Consider the following 27,617-nt stretch of genomic DNA (forward strand, 5'->3'; position numbering starts at 1 on the left):
GCCTCATGGTCTCATTCTCCGCTAGCAACAGTTCATGCTCACCACCACCATCTAGCTGCTTTTTCCATCCTAACTTCTCCCCTATATCGCTTCGCCTATTACGCATCACCCGCAGTTCAGGTCGTCGCTCTATGTCTTTGGGATTCCTCTTTCACATTCATTTGCTCATCTCTCATCAGCTTCACCAAGAGCATAGAACGATTATCAGGGATTTTTTATCACATCTTCCAAAATACATAGAAATGCTAGACGACCATTCTTAAACCTCAGTCTTCGAGTCATTCACGAACCATTCCTAGTACTTTCAACGGTTTCATTATAGATAACCAAAGGCTGAAATGCACAAAGGGCTCCGAGCATACAATTGTCAATCAGATTCCAGGCATTCAGTCATCAGATGTGTTGGATGATAACGGAAAGATGATTTTAGGGTTGCCCAACCACAAATTTCACCCTCCTCTAGGAGCACCAGAAGGCCACCCAGCTGCCTCCTCATTCCAGGCTCGTACTATATTCCAGTCTCGATTCTGCTTTGCGCTCATCGTAGGATCATAGCATCCACAATCAGGAGAGAAGGAAGCACACTAACTCTCATCAACGGCCAAGCCAATGCATCGACCTTGAATTGTGCTACTCACATTACCCAAGAGTCGAGATTTCAATGCGTCAGCCTGGTCCTTCGTCAAAGTGGCACGCCAACAGTAGGTTGGCCGAGTGAAACCGTTTTCTTTGAGAATATTCTCAATGGTCATGTCGGTTGAGTCGTTGGGGATAACTGTGTAGTTGGCTGGCTCGCCTCGGTAGGCGCGAGACACTGCACAAGATGGGACATGCGGCATTATTTCGCGGTTTCTTTGAGATCTTATGTAGAGTCAGCGTTGAGATTGATGGATCGTTGGTCGAAGGAAAGCACTATTCCAAAGTTGACACTAAATATAGCGCGTGGTCCGAGCTTGTTGTCAACTTCCCAAAACTCCTACGTCAACGGCTTTACGAAATGCATGTTATTTAAGGCATCTGGTTGCCGGATCAAGCTTCATCGTCCAATTCATTCGCCCCCATGAGTCCACCCGCCACCGGTCCGGAAATTGCATCGTGGATCTGTCATCAGGGGACCGCGCCTTATGTCATACTCTCGCATGTGATGAGATCGGTACCTGCGTGATCTCTATTCTACTTTAGTGTCCCGAAAGCCTAATTGTTACCTGAATGGTCACAATGAGGCTGAAACGCCATGTTTCATAGTGCCGTCGACCATATATACAGACTTCGAGACAAGCTTTGATTCCCTATTGCTCACAGGCGTATATGCTTCTCAGCAGTTGCGACAGGTCATTATGGGAAGATTATGGAGCTATGAAGTTCAAGATAGGCTTTAGATAATCGTAGTGGAGATGCTTCCTTGAATCGTACCCGCGTAAGTTAGTATAAGAGATGGTTAGTTGTTCATGAATGCAGTCATCAGCATTCAGACAGCCTTCTTTCTTTTCTGACATTCCTTCGAGGTCACTCATTCATTTAGCTCTTTCATTCGCTCTTTAAAGGAACCTTTAATATGTTGTTCCTTCACTTCTTAGCATTAGCTGCGGTTGCCACCGCTGCAGGTCGGAAGCCTACCTCGAAGCCTCCTGTGGTGAAAACTAGCATCAAAGCTCCTCCTCCGGGCTCGACACAGGTGCCCGCGTCAATTGCCCAATCTTCTAGTCCGAGTCCTGTTGCTTCTCTTAGCTCTACCCGTTCCTCTTTAGTGGTTGTCTCTATCATCACTTCATCTGGCTCACAGGTCTCGTCATATACTTCTTCGTACTCTGCACTTTCCTCAAGCCAAGGCACATCCAGTTTCACTGCCGCCCTTCCATCTTCTTCTTCGGTTTTGTCTTTATCGTCTTCGGGTTCCCCAAGTCAGAGCACGGGCATTGGCTCCACAACCACGGGGTCTTCTTCGACATCCACTTTATCATCTTCCACTCTTTCAAGCCAAACCGCGCTCACCAGCTCCACGGCACCGGGGCCAACATCCTCAGCACTCATATCTACCACCGCTTCCTCCTCGTCGGTGTCGTCATCAACAACTTTGATCTCTACGTTATCTTCGTCGTCTACCTCGTCTACTACCTCTTCTTCCACAGCCACTTCGACATCATACATTGTCTACCCCAAGAAAGGTAGCAATAAAGTACAGACTGCGAAAATCAAGACACTTCTCAGCAACTACGTTACGGACAAGAACAGCCTGTACGAATCAGTGACCAACGGGCTTGGAGTTAACTACTGGAAACTACCCTTATCCAATGACAACGTTACAGCTCTCGCCAAGAATTCCGATGTGAGTTTTCTCTCGAGTAAAGCTAGCAGACACTAAGGAAAATCAGATTGCTTCGGTTACCAAAGCTGGCTGTGATACCACCTGCTTCGACCCAACAACATTTATAGTGAAGCAACGGAACGCTGCCGACGAGATGGTATTCCTATCCCAACGTCAGGGCACAACTCTGGACATGTATAACCACAGATACATCTATGAGAGAGGGGCCGCGAGGAACGATATCACGGTATATGTAGTTGATACTGGCGCCGATCTGGGGAATGAAGTAAGTAGAAAAACCTCAGATGGTGGGCCAATATAGCTAATGTGCGATTAGGAGTTCACGAGTGGTGCAAATGTTGCTAGGAGGGCCCGCTGGCTCTTTGCTAACCCAAACGATCAAGTCCGGGGCGATAATGGTCCTAAATGGCATGGTACTTGCATGCTGAGTAAGATAACTGGCCATCTCTATGGTACTTCGAAGCGAGTCAATCCCGTGATTGTCAAAGTACCACTGGCTGCTACTGTTGAGGACTATCTAGAAGGTGTCAGCAAAGTCGTGGACGATGTTAGAACGAGGGGCGGGCGGAAAACCGTTCTCAATCTGAGTTGGTAAGTACCGATAGCCTACCTCCAAAAAGGAATAACGGGGTTACTTACATCCGGTGCAGGTATTACCCTGGCCATGTAGTTGAAAGCAAAGTCGGCTGGTCAGACCGCCTTTACGAATTACTCAAGGAGCTTCAAGATTCAGGAGTCATTATTGTTGCTGGCTCTGGAAACGGCGGACGTGTAAGTTCCACGTTGCCACATCTAATCTTGTGCAAATATACTTACGTATACCAGCCAACCATGGACGGGTTTCCAGCTACTTTCGGTGGAACAAGGACCCCAAACCGCCTCCAGCACATGATTGTTGTAAGCGCTCTTGACGCCGTGAGCTACGATATGTATGTAGCTTCTAACTACGACAACGCAGCTGGCCTTCCACACGTCTTTGCCCCAGGATCGCTCGGCATGCAGTGTGCGGATGGGAATCCGGGAGTCGACCTGGCTTACAAGCCCACATCCGGAACTTCGCCAGGTAAGCTTTACGTCACGTCATGTCACAACTCAATAGAGTCTGCCTTTCATTTTCTTACAAGTCACAGCTACCGCCGCAACCGCTGGACTTGCTGCATATATGCTCGCGCAGGGAGACCACGGTATCACACCCGCCGAAATCAAGCAAGCCATCATCGACCTCGCATGGGTTCGTCAACAGGGTGGCCCTGTCACAGGCGGGATGAAGGGGATCTTCAATGGCATCCGGCAGCAGAATACGAGCAGCTGTATTATCATGAAGAAACGGGGAGATGATCCGCTAGATCCGGATGAGGAAGCCTGTGATGCTGCTACTACTACTACGATGGTTACAAGCACTCGTTCAGTGACCTTGTCCGCGACAGCAGGTACGACAATGGTGTGATATTTATTGTCAGCGGTTTGTTGAAAGACGGGTTGGTGACAGTGATGCTTCCTAGTTGGTGTTATGGTGAGAATCTGCTTTTGCAGGGACATTTTTGACCGAACAAGAGGTAAATCGATCCGAACTCTAGGAGTCAGAGTCTACCTCGGGCTACTTCGTATGAATAGGTCAATAATATCTTAACTTATGAATTGCGTCATATCCTGCTATTTTGAAGGTGGCTCAAACCAGCCTTAGCGCTGGCGTAGAGCTAGAGCGTGTATACGGGTGGGCACGATCCAAACCCTAAGTACACATCAGCAAAGGCCGTTAAGGATACTAGCTACTCTAAAGGCCCTGCTAAGATCGCACGAATACCTTTCCAAGTTAACGGCAATCCCCCAAGTACCTCTCTACTTCTACATCTATAAACCCTTTCTCATTGCTTACATAAGAACAAACTCTTATGCATTATAATGTGCCTAAAAGCACACATTGGAATCTCCTGCCTCGTATATCCGTAAGCAGAATGGCGCATGATGGAGGTATCTTGCGTTCTCAAGGTGTCAAACAATTTCTAGGTACACTGATAGAGCAATTAGTATCTTCTGTGATCCTTGCTAGGTAAGTTTATCTTTAGGTTGCTGGGGGGTTATGAGAATAGAGGAGCAAGGAAGTAGGAATTGTAGAACAGGGCAGGCAGGAATAGAAAAATATCATTTAAGAGAAACGTGGTAAGCGTTGGGTAGGGGTAGAGTTGTCCGGTAACGAGTTCGTGGAGACGATGGTGTGGGAAGAATAAGATAGGAAAGAAGAGATGGAAGATGGTTCAGCTCTCCCTAAGGGTGTGGTGCTAGAGGAGGGGTTTGAAGGCTTGCGTGATATGGTCTAGTAGGCCTTGTCGTTTCTTATGTAACTCAAGTTATTGCTTCTTCCCCTCCTAGTTCATCTTACTACAGTCCACACTGTGATCCAGGTCTCTTTTTTTTTGTATGGAATCTTTATTTCAAATCCATAGACCACCTACTTCACACGCTTCTCTTTCATCTGGACTTCCTTTGGGATTGAAAATATGGTAACCTTACGCTCCAACTGTACAGTAATGGCCATGAGGAAGCGAGCGTCAAGATCGGAGACTTTGAGTTCTATTACTTCTTCCCATTATTGGAAATGGTCAGTTGTGCCCCTTTGAGTGTGTTTGCAGTCAAGGTGTCAATCTCCCTAAAATATCGAAGTGTAGCAATCGTGTTTTCGATTATCAGCGTGTCGGTTTCCTTGGGACGAGGGATTCGAGCTTACTATCCTCCCCGTAATGTCGTAGTACCTCAGACAGATCCCAGTACAGCACATGACATTGTCATTCAGTGCATTGTTCTCTTCCTCTTCGATATCTGTTTCCCAGATCGCCTGCATCACGAATGAGTAAGGCTTGGGTCCCTAAGGAATACTAATATCCCCCGCTACCATTTATTTGGAGAGTTGAAGGTCTTAAGGGAGGTAAGGAGTATTTGATTCATAGCTGTTGTCCAATGGAAGAACAGTCTCGAGTATGTGCAGGTGAAGGAAAAGTTTTATAGCTAGCAGCCGAGAGTAGGACGATCTTAAGGCGGCCAAGGTGAAGTATATTTCTGCTGAACAGTCGAGGGTGGGCAAGCCGATCCCAAGGCAGTAAGATGAAACGGGACTGTTGACTACTAGGCTACCTCTATTAGTGACGAAGCCTCTTAGTTCCCTCCCCCAGTCAATAGAGGAACACATTACCTCTCTACAAAATTGCATGGAGTGTAATCGAGCTTAATATGAAACTGTTGCTGGCTTTCCTCCGCCACAAAACGAAATTTCGTTAGTCTTTGATATTGGCGCTCGCGGCGAATCCTCTACTAATAGGGTGGAGAGTGGCAGTCCAGAATATCAGATTGATCTTCGTGACTGATCATTTGGGTCTAATCTAGAGTAGAGCAGAAACTTTTGTTCTCTTTATGGCGTTTCGAGAACTAGCAACGGTTTCAAAGTATCTATTAGTATCTAGTAGTTTTATAATTATAACGCACTAGCGTCTATTCCTATCGCAGGAGGTGACTATAGTGTCTTTTAACAACTCTAGATTGCTAAGTGCAAAGAAGGCAATTTAAATGTAAGGATTTAGGATAGGGAAGCACAGGTAGCAACACAGAGGAATGGAAAGGGTTAATGAAGTATATTTAACAAGGCTGTTAGTGAGACAATTACTGCTAGCCACGATTTGTCTTATCAAGCCTAAGATAGTGACGTAAGCGCCAATAGGGGCCAAAATAGGCCACCTGGCCCTGCAACTGCAAATATTAGCATTTGCCAATATTTAATTAGCTAGATTTTCCCTATTTGGAAACCACTCGCACGATTTACAGGCTTGGTGATCGCATTCTATGCAGACGACATGATTCCGATAGGTGCGGGGCCCTTGTTTGCACTGGCACTATAAGAGATCAGTATTCGGCCAGCAAAGGAGGATACTCCTCACTTACGCAATACCACATTAACTCTTGTCTTCCCTGTCTCCGTTCACGCTTCTGTGGGGGAGCTTTCTCGTGGGTATCTGCCTCCGCTGGTCTCTTTTTTTGCCCAGAACTAGGAGGGCTTGAAGCTATTGGCGAATGTTGGGTCTGAGGCTGCGATTGGCATTGCGATGGTTCTTGATTCAGGATCATCTGACCCTCATCTGACGATTCGTTCGTCAGGCTTATCTCAGGCTCCGTATCCTCCTCTTCAAACACCATCTTATTCATTTCTTTGAGCACCTTTCCCTTCGTCTTCTTCGCTTCAATACAATGCCACTCCTCAATCCTCTTTCCTGCCTTAAAGTGTTCGTCGATATGGTTGAAACGCTCGTCCCAGGCAGCATTCCGTTTTTGCGTTAGCTTGACGATTTTCACACAAAACCCACAAAAGAACTGCCCCTGACCGTTTCTACCAATACGCCGGTTCTTAGTCTCCAGCTCGATCTCACCTTCGTCCGTCTTCTTATGTTCTTTCTGGAGGTGGTTTTTGAAAAGATCGGCACGGTAGAAGAGCTCGCCGCAGGGGGTTTGCGAGGCGAGGGAGAGGAGCTGGCACCAGTAAGATTCGAGTTGGAAGTGTTGGCTGTTTTCGTGGCGCTTCCAGTCGGACTTTGCGCCGAAGCGCTTGTGGCATCTGGGATATGTGCAGCCATATGGCTTCGTATGACGTTTCATATGTTTTCTGACATTTGTTAATACTGTAACTCATTTAAGAACATCAAGCTTACCTCATATCGCAAGACCGGGCCAAGGTGACATCGCAATGCTCACATGCCTTCATGTTACTCGAGGAAGTCCTTGGGCGGCTGCTAATTCCAATCGGTCTCTTTCCGCTTTGCTTGATTATTTTGGAAATAGCCTGCGAGGCTTTTAACGCCTCGGTCTTCGTCAATGTGTTCGGATCCGTATCCATAGACACATTCTGGCTAGATGAAGACCCACTGGTTGCATTTTGACTAGAGGATGGTAAAGACGAAGAGGTGGCATCTTTCTTGCCCAGCCGAGAAAGGACACGCAAAACAACTTCCTCTAAATCCACCGGTTCAGAGCTAGAAGAACTCTGTATGTCCCTGACTATTATTTTGGAGAACTTCTGAAGCGCCTGTTTCTGCTGTTCTGCCTTGGTCTGTGGCTCCTTGGATAACTGGGGAGTAGGCTGTGGGACTGGCTTTTCAGGGGAAGACTGTGAAGAGGCAACTGTAGCAAGCGCGTCTAGTCGGAGTGAGCTATTACGACGCATTGTGCCTGGAGGTAGTGAGATCGCGTTCATGTCATATACGGCTGTCCGGGCTTGGGCAGCGGGTTTATATCCAGGATTAATTGGCATATTAGTCTTTTGAGGGCCTTGGTCATAAATATTTGGATTTGATTGATCAACGTCAATAGCAAAGTCTTGTGATGAACTCGGCTCAAATGAAGACCAAGAAGTAGGAGCCTGGTCTGGGGTTAAAGTCATCCCGGAGATAGGATCATCGAACCCATTACTAGAAAACTGCCGCTCGGGGGCTATTCCGGCTAGGGTGGTATCCATTGGCGCTACCGATGGGGTTTCGGCAGCCGGCGTTGATTGTTGTGTATGGAATACAGACCTGCAGGTGTCAGAGCTTGATAGCATCGATTGCCTTCAATCATACCTTCGGATGAGGTCTGTTTCATCCTCTTCACTGTGCATTCGGTGAATATGCTGCTTGAAGTTGTCGAGGCGTGGCCAAATCTTCTCCTTGTTCCTGCAGGTTTCGGAGGCGCATCGATAGGAATTCTGCAATGCACCGATTCCATGAACACTCTTTTTGTGCCTATTTAGATCATTCACAGTGGTGAAGCCTTTGTTGCCTCGTCTGCATCTTGGGATATCACACTTGAATGGTTTGTCATGCTTTAGCATATGTTTTCTATGACATGTTGTCAGTAATATTACATGGACACTGGATTCGATGAAGACGCACTTGTGATCCGATTTACATTTTGAAATTTCTTGGCACTGAGGGCACTTGAACTCCTTCCCATTACCTGTGCTGCGCCCGCTATATTGCGATATTTGGTCAGTATTGGGAGCGGGATACATCTCTGTCGTCTCGCTGGATGCAGAGCCGACAGTTATGTTACCAACTTGGAACATCTCGGACGGAAGTTCCTGGTCACAGCGCTCTTGGTCATGGCTTATGATGGAATGAGTTTGATGAGTGTAGTAACCAGAATCTGATCTGGGCGCTAGACTTTCATTTTCAGATCTTAGGTCTTCGCGGTAGGATCCGAATGCCATATTGGGCTGGGAATGAGATAATCGGCCTCCGGAAGAGCCAGTATTTCTCATGCGTTCTGAACTCCACGGTGCGTCATCTCCTTCGTAGAATCGGGTAATTGGATTTGCATTACTGAGACTGTCTAGAGCAGAACGTGGACGGGATAGTTCAGGCACTTGAAGTAAGGAAAGGTTTGGATCAATCCGACTGTCTTGCTGGTGCATGTGTGATGGATTAAAGTTCATAAGGCTGGCCGGCCTTGAGATAGGGGCAGTTCGTACGGGTCGATAGGTTTGTGAAGGTTTTGCGCTAGCAACGCCTGTTGGTCTCGGCCTTTGACCGACCCATTGTGGAAACGATGCGCCATTACCAAGTTGAGAAGACTGAGGGGGGTAAAACTAAGGTGGTCACTATCCATTATTTACATCTATACAAGACATACCTACGGACTCGAAGTTAAACGTTGGGGGATAGTTGTTTGGTTGCGACATGCTCGTCCTGCGTCCAGGTTAGCGACATGGCCTGAGGCATGACTGACGTGCCGACAAAGCGGCTGTCCTGTGCTTCAAGGCAGCGGGACTCGACCAAATAACATGGAAATCTACAACTCATGACGCAAAATTCGACGAATAGATGTTTTAGGGAAATGAAACAATAGCAGAAGCAGTCCAAACCTACCGATTTTTAGCCTGCAGCCTTATGCCTAGCCGTTCGCCTGGGTGTGGGCAGAGAAGGTTCACAGAATAGTGAATGCGCAGGGTGGGCGCATTAGTAGTCCTTTTGCGCTCTTCACCGCCTCGGCCGCTGACGACTGCAATACGTCTAATCTCTCGATTTGAGCAGAGAGCATCCGGTGGAGCGCATTAGAAGGACTTCTGTGGCACTCGCCGGCTGCCGGTGTAGGAAAAGGCAAAGGTAAGCGGCAATCTGGGCGGACGAAACTCAGGACTCGTTGTTGAAATGTGGGCCTGTGTGGAGTGGTATCATATCGGGCGCGAAGAGTGAGGCTCCCTAGCTGTTTTCTGGCAGTGGATGTGATGCTATGGGATGAGGGCGGCCTCTTCGAGGGACACGGAACAAGGCAAAGGTTTGCCTCGTTGCTGCCTTGAGATGGTGTCCGCCAAGCGCCGTAGGGACGGACACCGTGGCTATGTCGAGGTCGAGTCCTCCAACCACATCCTCCACCAGCGGAGACACATCATGGCCATTGTCGCAACTGCATACAGTCCTGCGAGTCTCCCGACATCCCTTGCCGCTCTCTCGCCTAACTCAAAAATCAAATGTCTGCCATGTGTTATCGATTAATACCGCGGGTCCGTGTTCGCCAGATACTTCAGCAGCGCAGTGCTACAGCAATATCGCCACGCGGCCAGTTACATGTCCGCTGGCCATGTTACCAAGGCAGAGATGATATAAGCCCGCCTGCCCAATGGTAGGCGGCTGCATAGCCTGAATGTCGTGACTGCAACCTCCGTTTTTGACCTGGGATGCGCCTCCGCGCGGAGGGAGTCAACAGGTGCCAACATCCAGTACCGGCCAATCACCGGCCGTAACCGTTCGGCTTTAGAAAAGGTGTGTCTCAGGGATTGTCGAGAGGGTGAGTCAGGCACAAAGGCTGTTCGCTAGCATCTAGCGCCAGTCCCACCTATACGGAAACATCTCGAGCAGAGAGGTTGCAAGTACATTTGATGCCATTCTGAAGTATAGTGCCCTAACTCGCCGGAAATGCCAGTGTCAGAAACTTAAAATAAAAAAGAAACAAAAACTGAATGTACTAGAAAGACAGGAGGTGCGCCTGAGATGCGTCCAAGCCATCATTGGTAGTGAGGAGCCAATTCCAGAGTTGCCTCACCACATTCACTCATTGGAGACCTTCTAGACGGGCTCCATTTTGCTATAGGGATATCAAACGAATAACGGGAACCTTCATAGTCATCATCAAATAAAACAACTAAAGAAACCCAACCACAGTTCCGGCCACGTGTATCATCCAAAACATTTCATCCCAACATATATCGTCGTCTCATCTCATTGCCCCTGATACTGGTAATTGTGCTGTTGTGTGTTCATATACGACATCTCCTGGTACGCCGATGGCTGATATTGCATCGAATTCCCCGAATCATATCCCATATCAGACACGCCACCTGCCGTCATAGCCTGCGGCTCATGCGTGAAGTACGTCGTCGAACCCACCGTGTCGGTCGAATAGGGAGTCGTGTCTACTGGGGATGTCGTAAACACAGCCTGCTGCTGCTGTCCAATCGCTGAAATGGGCGTCATTGGATAACGGTTCGGCCCGTTCTGGATATTACCATTGTGGTAAGGCTGGCTCGGAATCTGGAGCCCATTGACATAGGCACCCCGTGCCTTTGGGGGCTCCTGCAGTCCTGGATATGATCTTACTGCATAGCTCTGACTATCTTCAGGAACAAAGTTGGTGTAATTTCCCTTCTGTGGCCCTGGTTGATTTCTGTACGCCACCAGCTGAGGTGGAGGATACGTGTGCATAACATTTGGCGCGACTGTCGAGGAAGAGTTATCCGGGGGGAATTGACCAAAAGACGGATCAATGCCAGGAGCGAGTGTAGAATTGTTGTTGGGCATGTACCTGGAAGGATTATCGATTGGTGACCTGCTTGGTGTTACCGAAAGCTTGCGCGACTCTGACATCTCAACAACGGGACTGATGACAGTGTCGGCGTTCATTTGCTTCTGCTCTACGAGTGGAAGAATTGGCATGCTGATTTGCTCCATGTGCTTAGCAAGATGGACGGTTAGCTTCTTCCAACTGTTGCAGATGTTGCCGCAGAATCGGCAAGGCTCATCCTTGGGCAGCTTAGTTGTATCGCGCCGACAATTCTCCACCAATTTCCATATATCATCAGGACTGTCTTTGGTCGGCATTCCTGAAAATCCTTGCTGCCATGAAGCAGATTCTGTGTTTGCAGAGGTGTCTTTGTTTGCTCCTCGACCAGTCCTCGCCCGTGGCTCAGCGATTTTATGTTCCCGCACTAAGTGTTGAACAAAGTTATCCTTCCGATAGCACGTATGACTACAGTCACCAATGCAACAAGTCCAATTTTCCAGCTGCCTATGTCGTTCGTTCTCATGTCTGACCCAATCTGCCTTTCGCTTGAATGACTTCGGTTCGCCACAGTTCGGGAACGTGCAGGTAAACGGTTGGACGTCTTCATGAACGTGTTTCGTCCAGTCGGATGGCTTGTAGAACTTCTTCACCTTGAAGCATAATGGACATTCGAACTCGGCAGGGAGTCGCTTGACTGGAGGTAGAGGGACGCCGGACGGAAACTGTGCAGATACAACTGTGCCTTCTGGGGGAGGCTCTCCGTCATCGTCCGATGAGCCAGGCGCAGTGATTTGGAAGCCGATGAAGGGCGCCTCGGAGTCTTTGTTACCTGCGCGTGGGGGAAGCTGCTTGGATTCGCCACCTAGCGCAGTGCAAAATTTGGCGGACGAGCAGTTCCGGTTCTTGACTGCGTTTAAGTGCTTGACTTTGAATTCGAGCAGCCGTTTGTATCTCCTCAACTGCTCTTGCGTGATTCTCTCCACCATGTAGTCTACTAAGCGAGGGTTGAGTTGGCGAGCATGGGTCTTGAATCCTTCGAACGTCGGAATTATGGGATCGCAGCGCACCTTGAGGTCCATGGTTATAGTTTCTTGTGTCTCTTCGTCATCATCATCTCCTCCAGGACTTGGTAAGGGTGAGTGCTTTGTTGCTTCGGTCTCTGCTAGTGGGGAGGCCAACATAGGCATAGGTGGACCTCCATGTTGGGTCATGAGTTCGGCCAGTCCGGGTGATTTGCCTAAATCACTCCTACTCCTGGAGCGTCTGATCGCGTTCTTGGCAGTAGCCCAGGGACCAGATGTTGCCGACAAATTTGTTGAGCTAGGTGGCCCGACATCCCTTCCATGACTTGCCACACTTGTATCAAGTCTTGGCGACTTCGGACGTCCCCAGCTACCCATCCTCTTGGGTTTCTCGGGGACGGGATCTTTCGCTTTCTCTGGCGTTTCAGGAGGCTGAGCCGGTATGCTTCCTTTGCGCTTCAACAATCCACTAGGAGCTCGTTTGGGTATGATACTCTCCAAGAAGCTTGGACGTCGTTGCCTCTCTTTGGCTTTCTTCAGGTCTCGACCAGGTTCAATAGCTTTCACGACCCCAGGAGCGTCCCGAACGCTACCCAAGTCAGATTCGCTCATGCGACGTGAGCCAAGAGTGGCAGCAAGCGAGGCCGACTCCACGTCCTTGGCTCTTTGCCGGAAACGCATCATGGCAGCATTGGAAGTTGGAGGTTGGTACCGTTCCGAAGTTAACGCTTCAGTGGGTGCATCGTTCCAAGGCCGAACAACTGCGGTGGAAGGGGCACCATTCTCTGGGGCGGGAGGGAAGTACGATTCGACATCAGTGTTATTGAAATCAATCGCAGCCGGTGGCGATTGAGGCTCATCATCCTCGTCCTCGTCTTCATAATCGTCGAATTCGCTTCGTTCGTCTATGTAGAGTCCTGGTCCAGGAATACCGGAATCATCTATGTAAGTGAAGTCGGTGCGCACTCCTAAGCCCGAATTTGCTCCAAAGCCTTGGCGATGAGCGTCGTTGGTGCTTTTCGCTCTGCGCCGAGTTGAGAATGGTTTCAACAAGCCGATGGATGAACCGCCATCACCTGCATCGCTGCCGACCTCGCTCTTGGAGAGCCAGTCCACAACCTCAAGCTTCTTCTCGTTCTTGAACCTTTGCTCTGCAATGTCATCAATGCTGGGAACCCACACGTCTTTCATAGCATCACGATCCTCGGGGTTTAGCCCGACCTGGCCAGATGGACCGCCCGGCAACCAGGCACCATCCTCACCGCGCTCTGCGCTCCTCACGATCAGCTGCGCTCTTACCTGCTCAACCTTGGCATCGTCGTCATCAGATGACTCATCTGCCGGGACAGACAGATGGTTGCCAGACCGGCGACTTCCATGACTTCGTTTGCTCATGGGCCTACTTGTGTCGGAAGGCGATGGTGATCCCCTTGTGCTGTAGTTCTCAACCCTAACAATGGGGCTCGTGAGATGTGTTGCACGTGGTTGTGGGTTTGCGAGTGTCATATTGCCAGGGCTGTTAGTAAGCGCAGGGCTGTGTTGCTGCTTGCTGGGGGTGGATCGCAAGGTATGAGAGGGAGGGTTAGGCGGCGTAGATGAGGGGTGGAATTGATTGGCAGAGTATTGTGCGCCAGATGTATTCATATGCCGCGACGAGTCGTCGGCAATGATTGGGCTCGAGTTGTTTGTAGGGCAAGGTGACATCAATTGGGAGTGGGCTTCTGAATGAGCCGTTGTTGGGAGTGGCAATTGGGTTTGTGCGTTATATGTGGCCAGGACGTCGTCACTTATAGGGAGGGACATCTGCATGCCACTTGGGAAGTTGTCGAATGCGTCGTGTGTAGTGAAGGGGTCGGCGACGTTAATGTTGGAGAATTGGTCCTCTAGATATTGGTCACCATAGCTTGGGGTGGTGTAGGTGCTCAAATCCTGATAATTGGATTCACTGAGATATCCTGTTTCCGGACTGATATGGTCGATGGACTGGGATGGTGAAAGACTGTGGCCGTTACGGCTATTCATACCAGGAGATAGGCTGTAGTTCGATTGCTGTTGCATGTATGCATTGGGTGGAGGATAAGATGGGTTGATAAGATCCGGGTGTAAAGAGGAGTCAAAGGAGGATCCGGTATTTGGGGTAAAGGCCGACTCCTGAGGATTTGTGTGGGAGGTGGGGAGGGCATTCAATGAACTATAGTCCATCATGGCTGGCTCTGCGGAGAAGGTAAATCCACCTTGGGCATCTGGCAGGAGGAAGTTCCCAGAGGAAGTAACAGGATGAAAGCCATTGATTGATTCATCTTCAGGGTGGCGCTGCTGGCGACGCTGGCCATTGAAAGGCTGCGGCCGGGACTCGATAGTGGGCATCATGGCTCGTATCACTCAGGCCTGGCAAAAGGCAGAATCGAGTGATCCGCTCTACGGAGGGCGGGCGGCGGCTTGGTGCAGGATCCGATCTCAATAAAGGCAGACCCGGGGAGTTGGAAGTAACGTGACTGGCCGTTGCTGCTTAAGGAGCCATGAGTGCTGCCTTGAGGTGGCCTGAGTAGGGAATTTGGCGAACTCGGCGCCGGAAAAGGTGTTGCAGATAGACAAGAAGCTGGGTCGCGGCGCGTCAACAGCGGAGCCAGCAGCGAGTTGAGGGAGGGAATGCGGAAAATATTGCACCAGCGACGTGGTGGGCGACGTTGGAGTGATGAAGGCTCACAGCGGGCGATCCGCCTCGCACAGGGATGATATGTCGAATGCGGGAGGGCTAACGGGCAGTGCGAATTCACGAGGTGCTGTGCAGAACAGCAGAGCCGTCAGTGGTTGTTTGAGGGTGGGTGTTTCGAGACGGAAGAGTGAGAGCCGCAGAGCGGGTCCTGGGCGATGAGAATGCGGGTGAGAGACGTGAGGTTTTGCTGTCGATGGGCAGCCGCAGCAGCAGGAGACTTTCGAGGCACCGGTCAAGGCTGACTCCTCCAAGCTTCCCGCGAGACCAAAAGGCTGGGTGCCAAGGCGGACGATTTCGAACAGGTCCTCTGACGTTGGGGAGCGGAGCGGCAGCGCTGAAAGTGTTCGGGGTGCAGAAGACAGATAGAGGTGCAGGAGGAGCGCAGACAAGCGCGATGACGAGATGGGAATATGAGAGCGAGCGTTGCTGCGACTCGAGGCAGATTTACAGATTTGCGACACGCTCCCAGCAGGCTTGACACGGCGGCACAGCCTCAGCGCTCTCGAGGGAGCGGAGCGTGCAGTGGCAGTGCCCTTCCGATAGCGACGTATCGCGAGACGTGGGGATTGCTGTTAATTTGCATTCATTTTTACCATGGCCACGAGCGATGACATGTTAACATGCCCATGGAGCCCTCTCCCTCATATTTCCCTCCCCTTTCCCTCGAGTACGCACGCCGGCGCTTAGCATTGAGTGAGCCCGAGGCCGATACTATATAAAGGCGGCCAAGCCCCTTAGGCGCGACTGCTCAAAAGCTCCTGGAGGCCCATATATATAACCACCTCCACGGAACAGGGCCTTGTTGGGCGGGCAGAGGGGCATCCGCGGAGGGAGCGCGTCCTGGTTGCTTTTCATTTCCCAGTATTTACGCGCTTGAAGCTGGACTGGGCCGATAATTGAGAGCATCGAGGCTCCCTTTCAACTTCAGCCCTGCCGCGATGCAACCATCCGTGCCCGGCTCTCGTTTCACCGTATGTAGCATGAGCCGATGCCGGGTGGCTCCCGGGGGCCGTTGGCGGGGTTTATCGGCACACCGAAAGATCGCACGCGAGGTTGCTCGCATGCCAGTTATAACCAGACGATATGTCTGGTCAGGATGAGGATCCGCGACTTTAACGATTTAGTAGCTTGGGTGGAGCTGGCAGACACGACACGAGGGTGCGTTGTTCCTCTCAAAAAATAGCCCTTTGCCGGGTCTGCCTTGGCAAAAACAGCCATATTAATGCAAGCCTGCTTCCTCCAATAAATGCATTCGATAGGCGACATGGAATGCGCTGACTGTGTTCCATGTGTGGCTTTGCCCTGTGACGCTCGGCGAGCAGAGTTGAGGAAGAGGTGTATTTGATTCTGAATGATCAGCTCCCTAGTGTACTGCTTCCAAGAGTCGGAGTGGGACGACCAACGGACACCGGGGGTTGAAAGCCCTTGTCCGTAGCGACGAAAAGAGCTCGCATGCATGGAACTTTAGGCGAAGATAGCAAACATCTAATGCAAGATATAGTGCAAGAGCGACTGTGGCTTGAATGCGGAAACATGTGAAATCTCATTTGGCACTTCATCTTTAATCTCAGACGATTAACTCCCATGATGAAATGCAATCTTGCAGCGGAGGATGAGGCTTTGACTGTCTGTCAATCTTCTCTGATACGATTGTGTTCGTATAGAACTTCTCAAGACCGCTTACAGATCTTAGCAGTGATCGAGTTCAAGTAGAGGCCGCTCGTCTGCGCATCAATATAGAAGTGGCAGAGGAAACTGAGAGTTGAGACTGAGGAGCCGCCTCTGGGTCGAGTGGACCCAAAGAAGGTGGCATAATGCAGGTACCCGTGACGGGTCGTTCTGATGCCCGACAGAGCGGCGAACGGAAGGATGTATCTTCAAGGCCAGCGGACGGAGGTGAAGAATCCTCCCAAGAGCAAGTGCTTATGGAGTTCTGTGGGGATATCAACACTGAGAGGCATTCTAGCCCCAACCTGCAGCAGACGACCACCAGACCTATTGATTGCACAGGGAATAGTCGGAGATAAAAGGCCCAAGGATCCTGACGCGTCCCAGTGGTGAGGTCCAAAACGGCATGCACTTCGATCAGGAATGGCTAGCACCGCGAGGGTCGCGTTTGACGTCATCGTGGAGCCGCGTGTTCTCGTCGCATTGCATGAAACCATTACATCTGGGTTGAAGGAAGTGCATAGAGGAGCGTTCGGTCTCCGTACGCTTAGATATGGAAATATAATTCTGAGGCTTATCAATTTTCTCTTGCCCTTGAAGATAACTTAGTGGAATGGATCAAAAGACTCGCATCGAACAAATTAGAGGACAGAAGGGGAAGATGATCAAGACAACTAAAGACGAAACAGTCAAGACGAGTGAGCTAGCCCTTTTGTCAACTTTAATTCGTGTATCTGTCGGTGAGGCAGTTCACTAGATTCTTTAGTCAAAGAATCCTGGGATGGCAGTTGTGGAAGGCAAGTCCGCTACCTGCACAACCATATGGCAAGGAACCAAGCATGCCTCGTCGTCGGCAGAGTGAAGAGCACTTTCTACTGTTGGGGCCGAACCTTCGGGCTTGGAAAACTGGCCGTTGTCCACCCGCTCTTAGTTCCCGATGACCTTGCCCAGGCGGACCGGAGTGACGGCAACTTTGGAAACAAACCCGGGATGACTGCGATGCTTTTCCAAAAGCAATTAAGACATTCTGGCCGAAGGGGACAATTCGATAGAAATTCGAGGTGATGAGGTAGAAATAAGATTGATATAATAGATGAACGGGCGTGAGGCTCTTAATCCTAACGCGTAAGTTTTTCCGTGCGAGAGTGGGCTGCCGATGCCGATGGGAAACCACCACGGCGAGACCCTTGATCCGGGGCAAAGGAGACTAGAGACAACGGCAACCAACGAGCTTGCACCGGACTTTGACGCCAGTATCGACAAAACATGGCGAGAGACAGCCCCTCAGGCATTTCTACTTTGCTTCTTCAAACTTCAGCATCTCCTGCTGTGCGCTTCATCCCTCTACAGTACAGGCGGTCATCGTTTGGTGTCAATGCGTCACACGTCGCGTCTCGTTCGCATGTGACAGCATCACCAGGTCGCAATACAGAAGCTCCACAAGGCATTTAGGCACTATCTGCCATTGGGGCAGCCCCAGCTGGTCTTATCCTTTCTTATACCTCACTTCATCCTCCCGGAAGCCTCCTCTCCTCCCCCAGATCCTTTAACTCTGCTCCCACCAACCTGCTGCCCCGCCGCAGGACGCCAGCATGACGGCAGAGCACATCCCTCCGCCCGACTCGCGGGAGCTCCTTCCTCCGCTTCTGGCGTGTCTGTCGACCGCGAGCGCCTCGAAACAACCTCCCTCTGCTTTCCTGCCTCTCCTCTCGCCCATCCTCCGCCAGCGAGTCCAGCTGCTCTCCTCCGATGCTTGGCTTTCCCTGCTCTCGTGGGACAACCAGGTTGCATCCAGACTACCGCAGATCGCCAGCAAGATACGGGTGGAACCCCATCCAGTGTCAGGAGAGATCGAGGTGGACGAGCCAGACAAGATTCTCTACCGGCGGTCAGACCCCGAGACGCTGCATTCGAGGCTCGTGCTAGGCGAGTTCGGGTTGATACCAACATATCTTTGGTGCACGGGCGGGGACAATGGCAACTGCTGGAAGCTGGCTGAGCTGCGGGGAATTCAAGACGAGGACGATGGGACGGAATGGTTCCCTACCATGAGCGAAGCCAATGAGGCTGGATTCCGTCGCACATCAACCAAGATGAATGGAGGTACGAACCAAACAACAACTACCATCACCTCGCACCATGCACCGGCAGAGGAGGATGATGACGACGATGCATATTGGGCTGCGTACGACCGGACGCCAGGTCGGACTCCCCAGAAGCGCTCACCTGCCCCAGTCACAAACTCGCGCATCCAGTTGCCTACGCAATCAGAGCTTGAATACTTTGCCAGATATGCCGCAGAAGTGCAACCCGCACTCGATGCCCACGACCCAGATGAACAGGGTCCGGCGCCAGGGGAATCCACATTACACGGCAACGCGCTGAATTTGCACTGCGAGCCGCAGACGGAGCCATTAGAGACCACAAACCTCGGACCGGACGGTTACGATTCTTCCATACCGCTAGTCTTCTCGCCTTCCACGCGCGGTGCGAATGGAGTCAACGGTAGCCGCCATGACTCCGTACGCGATGACAAACCCGAACACATTGAGTCAGTAGACGAGGATCGATACGCAGCGCTGAACCACCCCCGGCCGTCATCCTCGGCGTCGTCAAACTCCATAGAGAGACTCGAACGTGAGGCGGAGAGCCACAGCCAAGCCGAACTAGCAATCAAGCAACACATCAGCACGGATCTGAAGAGCTTGTTCCGCTTGGCAAGAACCGCCGGTATCGATAGGGAGGAATTCGAGAGGATTGTTAAGAGGGAGTTAGAGGTATTGCCCCTGCTAGAGCAGGACCACTAGTCTCGGGGTCAAAAGGTAGTCAGTGAACAATATCTTGTCAGTGATACCCTTGGATGATTAGTGGATTGGCAGGTCAAAAGGACAAGTTGAACAGCAGCGTCTCATACCCATTTCAGCATTTTCTAGCAGCGGAATTTGGCCAAATTATTTATTTTTTCATGAGGCAATGCATTCCAGCGGCGTTGGAAAGGTTTGGTTGCTAAAGCTTGAGTTTCAGCTTCTGCAGTCGGTTACATTTTCGTTTTTCTCAAAATGTCTTATGTAGCAACGAAGTTGATAACTAGCTATCCTTTAAGAGAGAGATACTATGTATACCTGCCCATTCAGGACGAACAATTCCTGCACGCTTTTCAGAGTGGCGAAGGTGGATTCTGAAGGCTTAGGATTGGGTTGGCGCACGGCCAATCAAACCACGCAAGAGAGAATTTATCAGGCCCACTAGGTGTGTACAGTTCTGATCAGATGGAATGGATGTATAGGCCTAAGCAGCAACGTTGACTCGGCATCCACCTACATGCTTCAATTCCTCTCGCGTGGTCCAGTAACGTGGACGGGATGATGGGTTTCTAGAGTAAAAGCATCACACAATTCACAAATCCTCGGTATGTCGAGCAGTAACAACAGCATGCTTATCACCCTTTTCCTCTTCAACTCCCGCCCGCAGGTTTGGCGGAAGAGGATGGCCCAGGCCTGGGGAATATGATATTCTCGTGAGCAAGGTCCACGTCTTGAATCAACGCAGTGCCGGAAGACGACGTCAACGCCGTAAAAATGGTGGAAACAAGGGATATGTGGAGTATAGTCCCTCCACGTTGCCGCGCGGTATGATTGTATTCCCTACGGCGAGAGTGCCCGATAGCTAGGTTCCGTGAGGGATGGTGGTGAGCGATGATGGGCTCCTGGTTATGGAGTCGTTATGGAGTCATCATGGAGTACGCAATAGGCCTGAAAGGAAGCCTGATAGGCACGGGGAAAGCAAGTTGATGTATGCAGTGTGAGGACTCCAGAGTAGCTAAAACCCGAATATGAATTGCAAAATGTGGATATCTTTCGAGTGGAGTAGAGTTAGACCGCCCTTCGCACAATAGGTTTGGGTGGGCGGTGGTAGGAAAAGCAAATGGACAAGAATATAGAAGTGAAGAATAGCGATCTCATGGAAGGAGTCAGCCAATTAGATGAAGTGCAGGGCTGAGCGACATCAATTCTCCGAGGTGATAGAAATGCATCATGTGCTACAGGGAGAGGTTGAGGGCTGGGCAAGAGGGAAAGCGAAAAGGCTTCAATCAATTGCTCGGCACACCTGAAAAGGCAAGAGTACGAGAGCCAGATCATAGCGCGGTGAATGCCAGACAACCCAGAATGGGCAATGGTTTGTTCAGACGCTCGTTCGTTTGACAAGAAATATAGGATATCTTTTATTCAGTTACTTTTCCCACCCCATGTTCACGACCCAAAGTTAAAGCCGCCTGCGATATCTCATGAGACCGAACAAGTCGTGTCGGCATGCAAACCGAGAACACCAGGACCTGTGAACTAGCGAGCGACAGCGCGAAGGCATGTTCGTACTCGCAAGTGGCGCTTTAGGCCTTCCTCCTCTTGCTGGTTCCGCCCGTGGGCTTCACTCCTGCCTTCAGCTGCTCCAGAACACCAATGACGTTGTTCCCTGACACATTGACTGCCCTCTCTGTCTCGCTCCCCCGGCCAATCTCCTCGATGACATTTTTTGGATCTGCGGTGCCGACGACAGGGACCTCGGAGGCGAGCCATTGCTGGAATGGCTTGGCGACAAAGTAGCCATCTGATGTGAACCAGCGGGTGAAGGGGGCGCGAATGCGAAGTTTCTGTTGCGGGTTCGAGGCATAGGGGGCGGGGGTAAAGGTGACATCGCAGTAGTAGATGGGGATGTGCTTCTTGGTCCGGGAGGCGATTCTTATCTGATGTTCGCATTAGGGGTGGTCCTAACCTACAACTACATTCTCAGGAAGTGTAGTTGCTGGGAGCGCGGGGCAGAGATGGCGCACCTTGCCAGTCTTCCCCTCCCCCTCAAATACACAGCCAGCCTCGACAAACCATATCCAGTAAGTGAAGATGGAGTTCAGAATGAAATAGGCAGCTACCGCCGGCGCTGTAAATGGCTTCGTGGCATCCCAACCAAATTTCCAGTCGAAGTAGAAGAGTGCACCGGAAATGGCGACGGCGGAGTAGCCAAGCACCAATCGAACGTCAGTCTGCGTGTGGATCTGCTTGAACTTGAGGGAATGGAGGTAGTTGGGGAGCGCATCGTCGGTGGTGTTCTTGAGGTCTGTCGGGGCTGTCAGTTGGGCTTGCGGCTCGGCGTGCGTGGTCAAATACCAGAGAGCGAATGGACGGCGACCTTGGTGGTTGCCGACATGGTGGGTTGTGCAGAGAGGAGTCAATGGCAGAACAGCAGCGGGTTGTGTTGAGCTTGCAGCTCGGGGAGGTGTGTTTGTCTGGCGGAGCTCTTGGTGGGTTTGGAAAGGTGTCCTGACGGCGTAGCGGGAGATCCCTGCACAGGGAATTCCGCCACTGAGGCTCCGGGAGCTTTCATCATCAACTCCAACACTGCCCCATCGCTCTCCCTCCCCTCTGCTACCCTTCTTCCTCTCTGCTATCCTCCTTCCGCTAGCCTCCCCCTCCCCGCGCAGGCAGCCTGTCTGCGTCTGCCATCATGGCTCAGCCCGTAGTGCAGACAATCCATCGGGATCCCGCCCTCTTGTGAGTAGCCCTCCCAAGCCGGCCGCACTAAACACTGACATGCTCGCAGCTGGTGGATTCTACTGCCCATCACAGTGGTCATGGTATGCCCCCCTCGTCGTCGCCAACTGCATCTTCAGCTGAACGAGCCGTAGGTCCTGACGGGCATCCTTCGCCATTACGCCATGATCCTGCTCCAGAGCGCGCCCAAGAAGCAGGCGCTCCCCCAGATCCGCCAGCAGCGCTCTCTTGTGCGCGGCATTAACCTCCGTGCGAACGCAAATGTATTGTCGCCGATCTCGTTCCAGGCAAGGAAGGCGTACATGGTGTCCGCATATCAGGAAGGAAAGTTTCTAGCCGACCCCGAAGGGAGGGGCAAGCCCCGTCCGAATCCTATGTCCGACCCGGCCGCCATGGAAGGAATCATGGGCATGATGAAGGGCAATATGGCCATGATGGTCCCCCAAACCCTGATCATGGGCTGGATCAACGCATTTTTCTCAGGCTTCGTGATAAGTGAGCGCTCGCCCCCCCTCCATCGCCTATCCTGGTCCGCCCGTTCGGCTGGCTGAATCTCCACCTCTCCTGAGCTGTGCCGTCGTGTCTACCGCGCGTCTGCTAATGTGGTGCTGATCGCCAGTGAAACTTCCCTTTCCATTGACGCCACAATTCAAATCCATGCTGCAGTCTGGGGTTGGGACTCGCGATCTGGACGTGCGGTGGGTCTCCAGTTTATCGTGGTACTTTCTCACATTGTTTGGGCTCCAGCCCGTCTACAATTTCATCCTGGGAAGCAACAATTGTAAGTCAGCTCCTGCGGAAGCAATATATCACAGGTGCCTCTTGAGCTAGCTGATAATCCTTGAATCCCAGCCGCAAATCAGGTCACCCAGCAGATGGGGCAAATGAATCCAGGGGCAGGCATGATGGGCCCCGAGCAGGACCCCGACAAGCTGTTCTTGAACGAAGCCGAGAACCTCGAGGTCATGGAGCATCGGTGGATTCTAGAGGGTGTTGAGGACCGCCTACTGGCCAAGTTCGCAATATGAGGGAGATGAGCTCATTCTCCAAGTGTCACGGGTGTTTGGTGGACGGCAACGGACGGGCCCCACCAGAAAACATAACCCTGGTGCCCTGAATGCTGACAAGTATCATCCCGCGCTCTTGCGGTGCCTGATCCGCGCTGCCGGCCAAAGATAGCCAAATTCTATGACAGATCTTATATGTACACCAGTTCGGTCCTCCCGTCCCAGCAGTGTGGTAGTGGCATGATCCCGAGCTTTGATGTCCGGGGTTCTCCATCTTGGGGCCGTGACAGGTTGCCAAGCACATTCGGTCCAGCTCGCCACCACAACAGGGCGAGCCAGCACGCGTCCATTTCTTCTCAATTACCTCACCTGAAATCACAGCAGAGCCGCCGGATAAACTGGCACCTCTTGACTCCCGACAACCCACGCTATCAGGACCTTCGCGCGTCCATGCAGGGGGAAAACGCATGTGATCGAATTGGTGCCTTTCGGGAGGGGTTCGTCGTCCTCCACCCACCACCCCTTCCCCGCCATCCAATCCGCATCGCTCACAGGAAGCACCGCCCCCAAAATTGGCTGTGGTGCGCCCCAACGCCCAAGCATCCCCAAAGGGACTGCGTGCTCAGTACACCAGCCGATCGGTGGAGAGATGACTGAGGACCGCGGACATGGTGAGACGGGAAGCATGTGTCTGCCGGCTTTCGTGGTCTGAAGACGCCTGAGGAGGCGTTCTCTCTCATCGCCCATTCATCATCTGTCTTTTGCGAGCGTTAAAACCTTTGTTGCTGTTGGCTGTGGCATTTTGGCGCCTTTTTGACGATATGCCGCGAGAGAAAGAAGGCAAACTGATGCTCCGCCCTGCCTTTCGATGCCTAAAATGAGGAGAATTTGCGCCCCATTTTGGGTCACCTTTCAGTCCTCTCCAATCGAGAGTCTCTTGCCCCGACGGTCCCCCGACGCCTCGCAATTGACGGATCCTTCTCGGATCGATTCAACACCAAATTAGGGTTTTGGCTGCTCAATCAGCATTTCTTTTCCAACTCCGACCCGATACAGGCCTGGGAACACACAAGTAATTATAAATTTTATCCCCCTTTATGCATCCCCCTCGGTCATTACTGTGTTATGTTCCATCTGGTAGCTGGTAGGTAATATGTTTCTCGCTTAGTCCTGCTCTTTAAACGGTTGCCTCCATCTCTGAACGGCCCCCAACGTGAGCACTTGGAGGACTGGTTTTAGTATTCACTTGGGGCACCCTCAGCCGCGCACGGTCCCGATGCCGAGCTCGCGAACCATGCGGACCGTCGGGACAGCTCGCACCACAAGGGAGTCCTTGTGTGCCACAATATGGCAGTGATCTGCTGCATCCATCACCGTTATTTCTTTTTATTTGAGGCTTCTATTATCACCTTTCCCCATACGATCATGCATTCAAGACCCAGACACCCACGTCAGGTTGGCAGTGGCTGGCCAGCTGGCATTCAACCACAAGCCATGGCAAAGCATCGACCAGGACCGGTGAAGCACCTGCAGGGTCGAAGCTTGGCCACTCCTCGCTCGTGCAGGACTTCTGATTGGTGTTGTCAGTGCTGTGTTAATGCTGAACATGCGGCTCTGCTATGGTCAATAACCATAAATGAGCAGGTAGCTAGCGGGTCCAAATCATGGTATACCACACCAAAATAGCGGGCGGTGCAAGTCTGCAATTCGTTTCAGGCGTATTTGCCCTCCGAGAAGCCGTACTACGAGTGCTTCGCCCCTTTTGTCATTCCAGGCCAATCCCGTTGTTTCTTAGTTGGCTACCTATCAATCTAGTCCTCCATTGCGACTATCATCTATATCAATATTTCTAGCGTTCTCGTCCGGAGTATCCGAATTGTCCAGCAGCAAATGTATGTTGGTCTGGTCAATGCACTTTCTGTCCATTTTGCTTATGCTCCAAAAGATACGATTATCGTTACACACTCCTCCTCAACCACTAATTGGCTCTTGCCGCTACGCGTGCTCTACCCTCCTTGATTTTGGCTATTTGACTCGCACTAAGCGCTGCCTTCAAACTAAGAACTCAGAATGGACGGCTATCAGCAATACAACGATATTCCTCAGATTCAGCTTGCGGAGGACTCTGTTCTCCACCCATGGGCAATTGAATACATCGGCCACATGGGCTCCTCCAGGCAAACCGTAGCGAAAACAATTAACGTCTTTGGTGAAGAAATAACCCTTGACGGATACGCCGCTCAAGGAATGTCGACGATGCCAATGCACCGCTGGCTTCATGGAGCCGATCGCTCTCCTGTGGCCCAGGGCCTGCTCCATGCAAAGTTCAACAGTACCCGTACTCCCCAGAATCAATATTGGAGACAATTTGAGCAGCAATGGCCCTCATCAGAGATCACAGAGTTCCCCCCTCGCGAATGGTCCCCCGAGCAGACGACCATTTCCGACACTAGTCATGCCACCCAGAACGAGCTTTACTCTCCGCCTTTGACGCACCAAGTACCATATGGAAGCCAGATTACTTCTCCCCATCTTGGGATGCCTTATCTGTCCTCGGAACAGCTGGGCGGCGGAGAACATGCGCATCAACATTCAATGGTCGATGCAAGCATCAGTCTTCGCGACATTGAGTATGAACACGTGGAACCCGAGACTACTATTGAGGATCAAGAGCATATCGAAATCAAGCCCGAGTTCGACTACGAGCAAGAACCGGTACAAGTGTCGGCGCCAGCATACACGAAGATGGAAGTAGACTCCGAAAGCTACCAAAGCTGTCAGGACTCTGGTCTTGGCCATTCCGTGCGGGACGCAGAATCAGTCCAGCCAGCTCAGAGCGACGAAGAAGCATCTGACTCAGACTACAAACCTACGATCCGAAGACGCTCATCTCACTCTAGCAACAATACGACCCGACCAAAGGGCAGGCGGTGCAGCCACAATCGAAAGGCCTCGCTCACATCACCCGTCTCTACCACAAATAGAGTTTCCAAGAAGACTCGCGGGCCTAATGCATCCCTAAGCGCTGTCAATGGTGCGAGCTATGCAAGCGGCTCTAGTGCCCGTAACCTCAACGACGCCAACCCGCAACGGCCTTTCCCATGCCCATTAGCGATCTATGGATGCCAGTCAAACTTTGTTTCCAAAAACGAGTGGAAGCGACATGTTAGTACTCAGCATATCAAGCTTGGCTTTTGGCGGTGCGACTTGTGTTCAACCACTGTTGATGCTCACGATCCTTCATCGGTCTACCATAACGACTTTAACCGGAAGGATCTTTTCACGCAACATCTTCGACGTATGCACGCCGCTCCAGCTCACCAAACATCATCGGCTCGCAACCAGAAAGAATACCCGGTGAACGAAGATAACCTCGGGGAACACCAGAAGCGGTGCTACAAAAGCCTCAGGTCAGCGCCACCACAATCCGCTTGCCTTTTCTGTGACGAGCGTATCTTCCAAGGACCTAATGGGTGGGAAGAGCGCATGGAGCACGTTGGACGACACTTGGAGAAGGATCGTAAAGTAGGAGGCGCTCCTATCGACATCTCAGACTGGAAGGAGGATATTGTCCTTAAACAATGGCTTCTTGATGAGGGCTTGATTGTGCCGGACCAGAACGGCTTCTTTAAGCTCGGCGATGGCAAGCCTAAGAGGAATTCAACACGGAACGGTGACGAAGAATCAGATCCAGAGGATTGAGTCACCGACATCACCACAGTTCCAACAACCTGTGGAGAGCTTTGTACAAATGATGGCTATGGGAACACTGGGATACAGGAAATTGTATTATGGATTATGGGTAGGTCTACTGGTTGGAACTTTACGAATCTCCTTATCTAGGCGGTTTCTGATACCCGGCGTTCGAGATATATCGTCATACTTTCTCTTGATGTTCAATACAAAACATCAAATGCCAAAAATATACATTTCTTATGTAGGAACGTTAGGATAGATAGATACTCAATGTGTACTAATTCAGCTACGAGCTTCTTTTACATACTCTCTATGTTCCTGCTAGTAATAGCCACATCTAGCGTGGGCTCGACATGGGAACACAGCCCCATAGCAGACTGCCACTTCTGCAACCTCCACCAGCCCCAACATCTGAGCACCATCCCACCATCTCAGCCCCCGCCAAGAAAATGCACCAGTCCTGCACAGAAACGTCTGACTCGAGTTCAGTGAACCATAACCAGGATTACAACGATTTTCTTGCATGGTGGTGAAGGTGGCCGCAGCATGGTTGATTCTATATCAAGATACTAATCCACTACTTTCTTCGGACTTTAGTCACCCACATATTCATATGTATTGTCGGTATTCCACCCCCACCATGAGTGCGCTGCGGACATGCATGCTTGCGAAGGCTGGTAGTAAGAAGCCTAGTTCAAGGGATGTTGCTGCGTTTGTCTTCCAAGCTGGTTTAGATAATGATCGTGGTGGAGTATCTTCATAATAGAAATGTGACTAGAAGGTGTCAGCACTCCAGCCATCGCGTGGGGTATTCGTTGGGCTTTCGAGAAGGTGATGAATGTC

At 51.1% G+C, this 27,617-nt stretch overlaps 8 protein-coding genes across 8 annotated transcripts; 5 read left to right on the forward strand and 3 right to left on the reverse strand.

Annotated features, from left to right (window-relative positions):
* Positions 1-1,555: 1,555 nt before the first annotated feature.
* Positions 1,556-3,903, forward strand: BDR25DRAFT_385190 (subtilisin-like protein; the record flags this gene model as incomplete). The annotated part of the gene is made up of 7 exons (XM_033697916.1): positions 1,556-2,326; positions 2,373-2,591; positions 2,643-2,917; positions 2,977-3,097; positions 3,152-3,389; positions 3,457-3,756; positions 3,860-3,903. The coding sequence occupies 7 exons, from the start codon at positions 1,556-1,558 to the stop codon at positions 3,901-3,903; spliced, it is 1,968 nt and encodes a 655-aa protein (XP_033539840.1).
* A 2,154-nt stretch (positions 3,904-6,057) lies between these two features.
* On the reverse strand, positions 6,058-9,145 carry BDR25DRAFT_116972 (uncharacterized protein). Its single transcript, XM_033683648.1, has 6 exons — positions 8,979-9,145; positions 8,236-8,930; positions 7,924-8,181; positions 7,018-7,878; positions 6,257-6,971; positions 6,058-6,207 (listed from the first exon to the last, which is right to left on the reverse strand). The coding sequence occupies exons 1-6, from the start codon at positions 9,021-9,023 to the stop codon at positions 6,091-6,093; spliced, it is 2,691 nt and encodes an 896-aa protein (XP_033539841.1). The 5' UTR covers positions 9,024-9,145; the 3' UTR covers positions 6,058-6,090.
* Positions 9,146-10,210: 1,065 nt separating this feature from the next.
* BDR25DRAFT_397354 (uncharacterized protein) lies at positions 10,211-16,314 on the reverse strand (the record flags this gene model as incomplete). Its single annotated transcript, XM_033698501.1, has 13 exons — positions 10,211-14,525; positions 14,567-14,582; positions 14,617-14,846; positions 14,873-14,927; positions 14,982-15,047; positions 15,079-15,194; positions 15,248-15,286; positions 15,322-15,429; positions 15,473-15,522; positions 15,606-15,771; positions 15,806-15,947; positions 16,010-16,234; positions 16,270-16,314. The coding sequence occupies 13 exons, from the start codon at positions 16,312-16,314 to the stop codon at positions 10,561-10,563; spliced, it is 5,223 nt and encodes a 1,740-aa protein (XP_033539842.1). The 3' UTR covers positions 10,211-10,560.
* A 1,438-nt stretch (positions 16,315-17,752) lies between these two features.
* BDR25DRAFT_308001 (uncharacterized protein) lies at positions 17,753-19,561 on the forward strand. The gene has a single exon (XM_033690947.1). The coding sequence runs from the start codon at positions 18,121-18,123 to the stop codon at positions 19,333-19,335; it is 1,215 nt and encodes a 404-aa protein (XP_033539843.1). The 5' UTR covers positions 17,753-18,120; the 3' UTR covers positions 19,336-19,561.
* Positions 19,562-20,688: 1,127 nt separating this feature from the next.
* On the reverse strand, positions 20,689-21,986 carry BDR25DRAFT_298695 (uncharacterized protein). Its single transcript, XM_033689094.1, has 3 exons — positions 21,688-21,986; positions 21,357-21,637; positions 20,689-21,269 (listed from the first exon to the last, which is right to left on the reverse strand). The coding sequence occupies exons 1-3, from the start codon at positions 21,725-21,727 to the stop codon at positions 20,916-20,918; spliced, it is 675 nt and encodes a 224-aa protein (XP_033539844.1). The 5' UTR covers positions 21,728-21,986; the 3' UTR covers positions 20,689-20,915.
* Positions 21,917-23,302, forward strand: BDR25DRAFT_308003 (uncharacterized protein). The gene is made up of 5 exons (XM_033690948.1): positions 21,917-22,071; positions 22,121-22,154; positions 22,206-22,566; positions 22,691-22,852; positions 22,924-23,302. Exons 1-5 carry the CDS (start codon positions 22,025-22,027, stop codon positions 23,097-23,099), a joined length of 780 nt encoding a protein of 259 aa, XP_033539845.1. The 5' UTR covers positions 21,917-22,024; the 3' UTR covers positions 23,100-23,302.
* Positions 23,303-24,838: 1,536 nt separating this feature from the next.
* Positions 24,839-27,065, forward strand: BDR25DRAFT_273776 (uncharacterized protein). Its single transcript, XM_033687370.1, has 2 exons — positions 24,839-24,970; positions 25,024-27,065. Exon 2 carries the CDS (start codon positions 25,149-25,151, stop codon positions 26,778-26,780), a length of 1,632 nt encoding a protein of 543 aa, XP_033539846.1. The 5' UTR covers positions 24,839-24,970; positions 25,024-25,148; the 3' UTR covers positions 26,781-27,065.
* BDR25DRAFT_117060 (uncharacterized protein) lies at positions 26,913-27,309 on the forward strand. The gene has a single exon (XM_033683649.1). It carries the CDS (start codon positions 27,045-27,047, stop codon positions 27,264-27,266), a length of 222 nt encoding a protein of 73 aa, XP_033539847.1. The 5' UTR covers positions 26,913-27,044; the 3' UTR covers positions 27,267-27,309.
* The last annotated feature ends 308 nt before the right edge of the window (positions 27,310-27,617 follow it).

Source organism: Lindgomyces ingoldianus (assembly GCF_010093535.1).
Source record: "Lindgomyces ingoldianus strain ATCC 200398 unplaced genomic scaffold BDR25scaffold_64, whole genome shotgun sequence".
Taxonomy (NCBI): domain Eukaryota; kingdom Fungi; phylum Ascomycota; class Dothideomycetes; order Pleosporales; family Lindgomycetaceae; genus Lindgomyces; species Lindgomyces ingoldianus.

Bases quoted from the DNA above. Each gene is read 5' to 3' on its own strand.
- BDR25DRAFT_273776 (XM_033687370.1), top strand. From the start codon at position 25,149: ATGGACGGCTATCAGCAATACAACGATATTCCTCAGATTCAGCTTGCG.
- BDR25DRAFT_116972 (XM_033683648.1), bottom strand. From the start codon at position 9,023: ATGTCGCAACCAAACAACTATCCCCCAACGTTTAACTTCGAGTCC. The intron at 7,879-7,923 runs GTATGATTGAAG...TGACACCTGCAG, and splicing joins GAAACAGACCTCATCCGAAG to GTCTGTATTCCATACACAAC. The intron at 6,208-6,256 runs GTAAGTGAGGAG...GATCTCTTATAG, and splicing joins AAGAGTTAATGTGGTATTGC to TGCCAGTGCAAACAAGGGCC.
- BDR25DRAFT_308001 (XM_033690947.1), top strand. From the start codon at position 18,121: ATGACGGCAGAGCACATCCCTCCGCCCGACTCGCGGGAGCTCCTTCCT.
- BDR25DRAFT_308003 (XM_033690948.1), top strand. From the start codon at position 22,025: ATGGCTCAGCCCGTAGTGCAGACAATCCATCGGGATCCCGCCCTCTT. The intron at 22,072-22,120 runs GTGAGTAGCCCT...ACATGCTCGCAG, and splicing joins CATCGGGATCCCGCCCTCTT to CTGGTGGATTCTACTGCCCA. The intron at 22,853-22,923 runs GTAAGTCAGCTC...CTTGAATCCCAG, and splicing joins CATCCTGGGAAGCAACAATT to CCGCAAATCAGGTCACCCAG.
- BDR25DRAFT_298695 (XM_033689094.1), bottom strand. From the start codon at position 21,727: ATGTCGGCAACCACCAAGGTCGCCGTCCATTCGCTCTCTG. The intron at 21,638-21,687 runs GTATTTGACCAC...CAGCCCCGACAG, and splicing joins CGCCGTCCATTCGCTCTCTG to ACCTCAAGAACACCACCGAC. The intron at 21,270-21,356 runs GTGCGCCATCTC...TGCGAACATCAG, and splicing joins GGGAGGGGAAGACTGGCAAG to ATAAGAATCGCCTCCCGGAC.
- BDR25DRAFT_117060 (XM_033683649.1), top strand. From the start codon at position 27,045: ATGTGTACTAATTCAGCTACGAGCTTCTTTTACATACTCTCTATGTTC.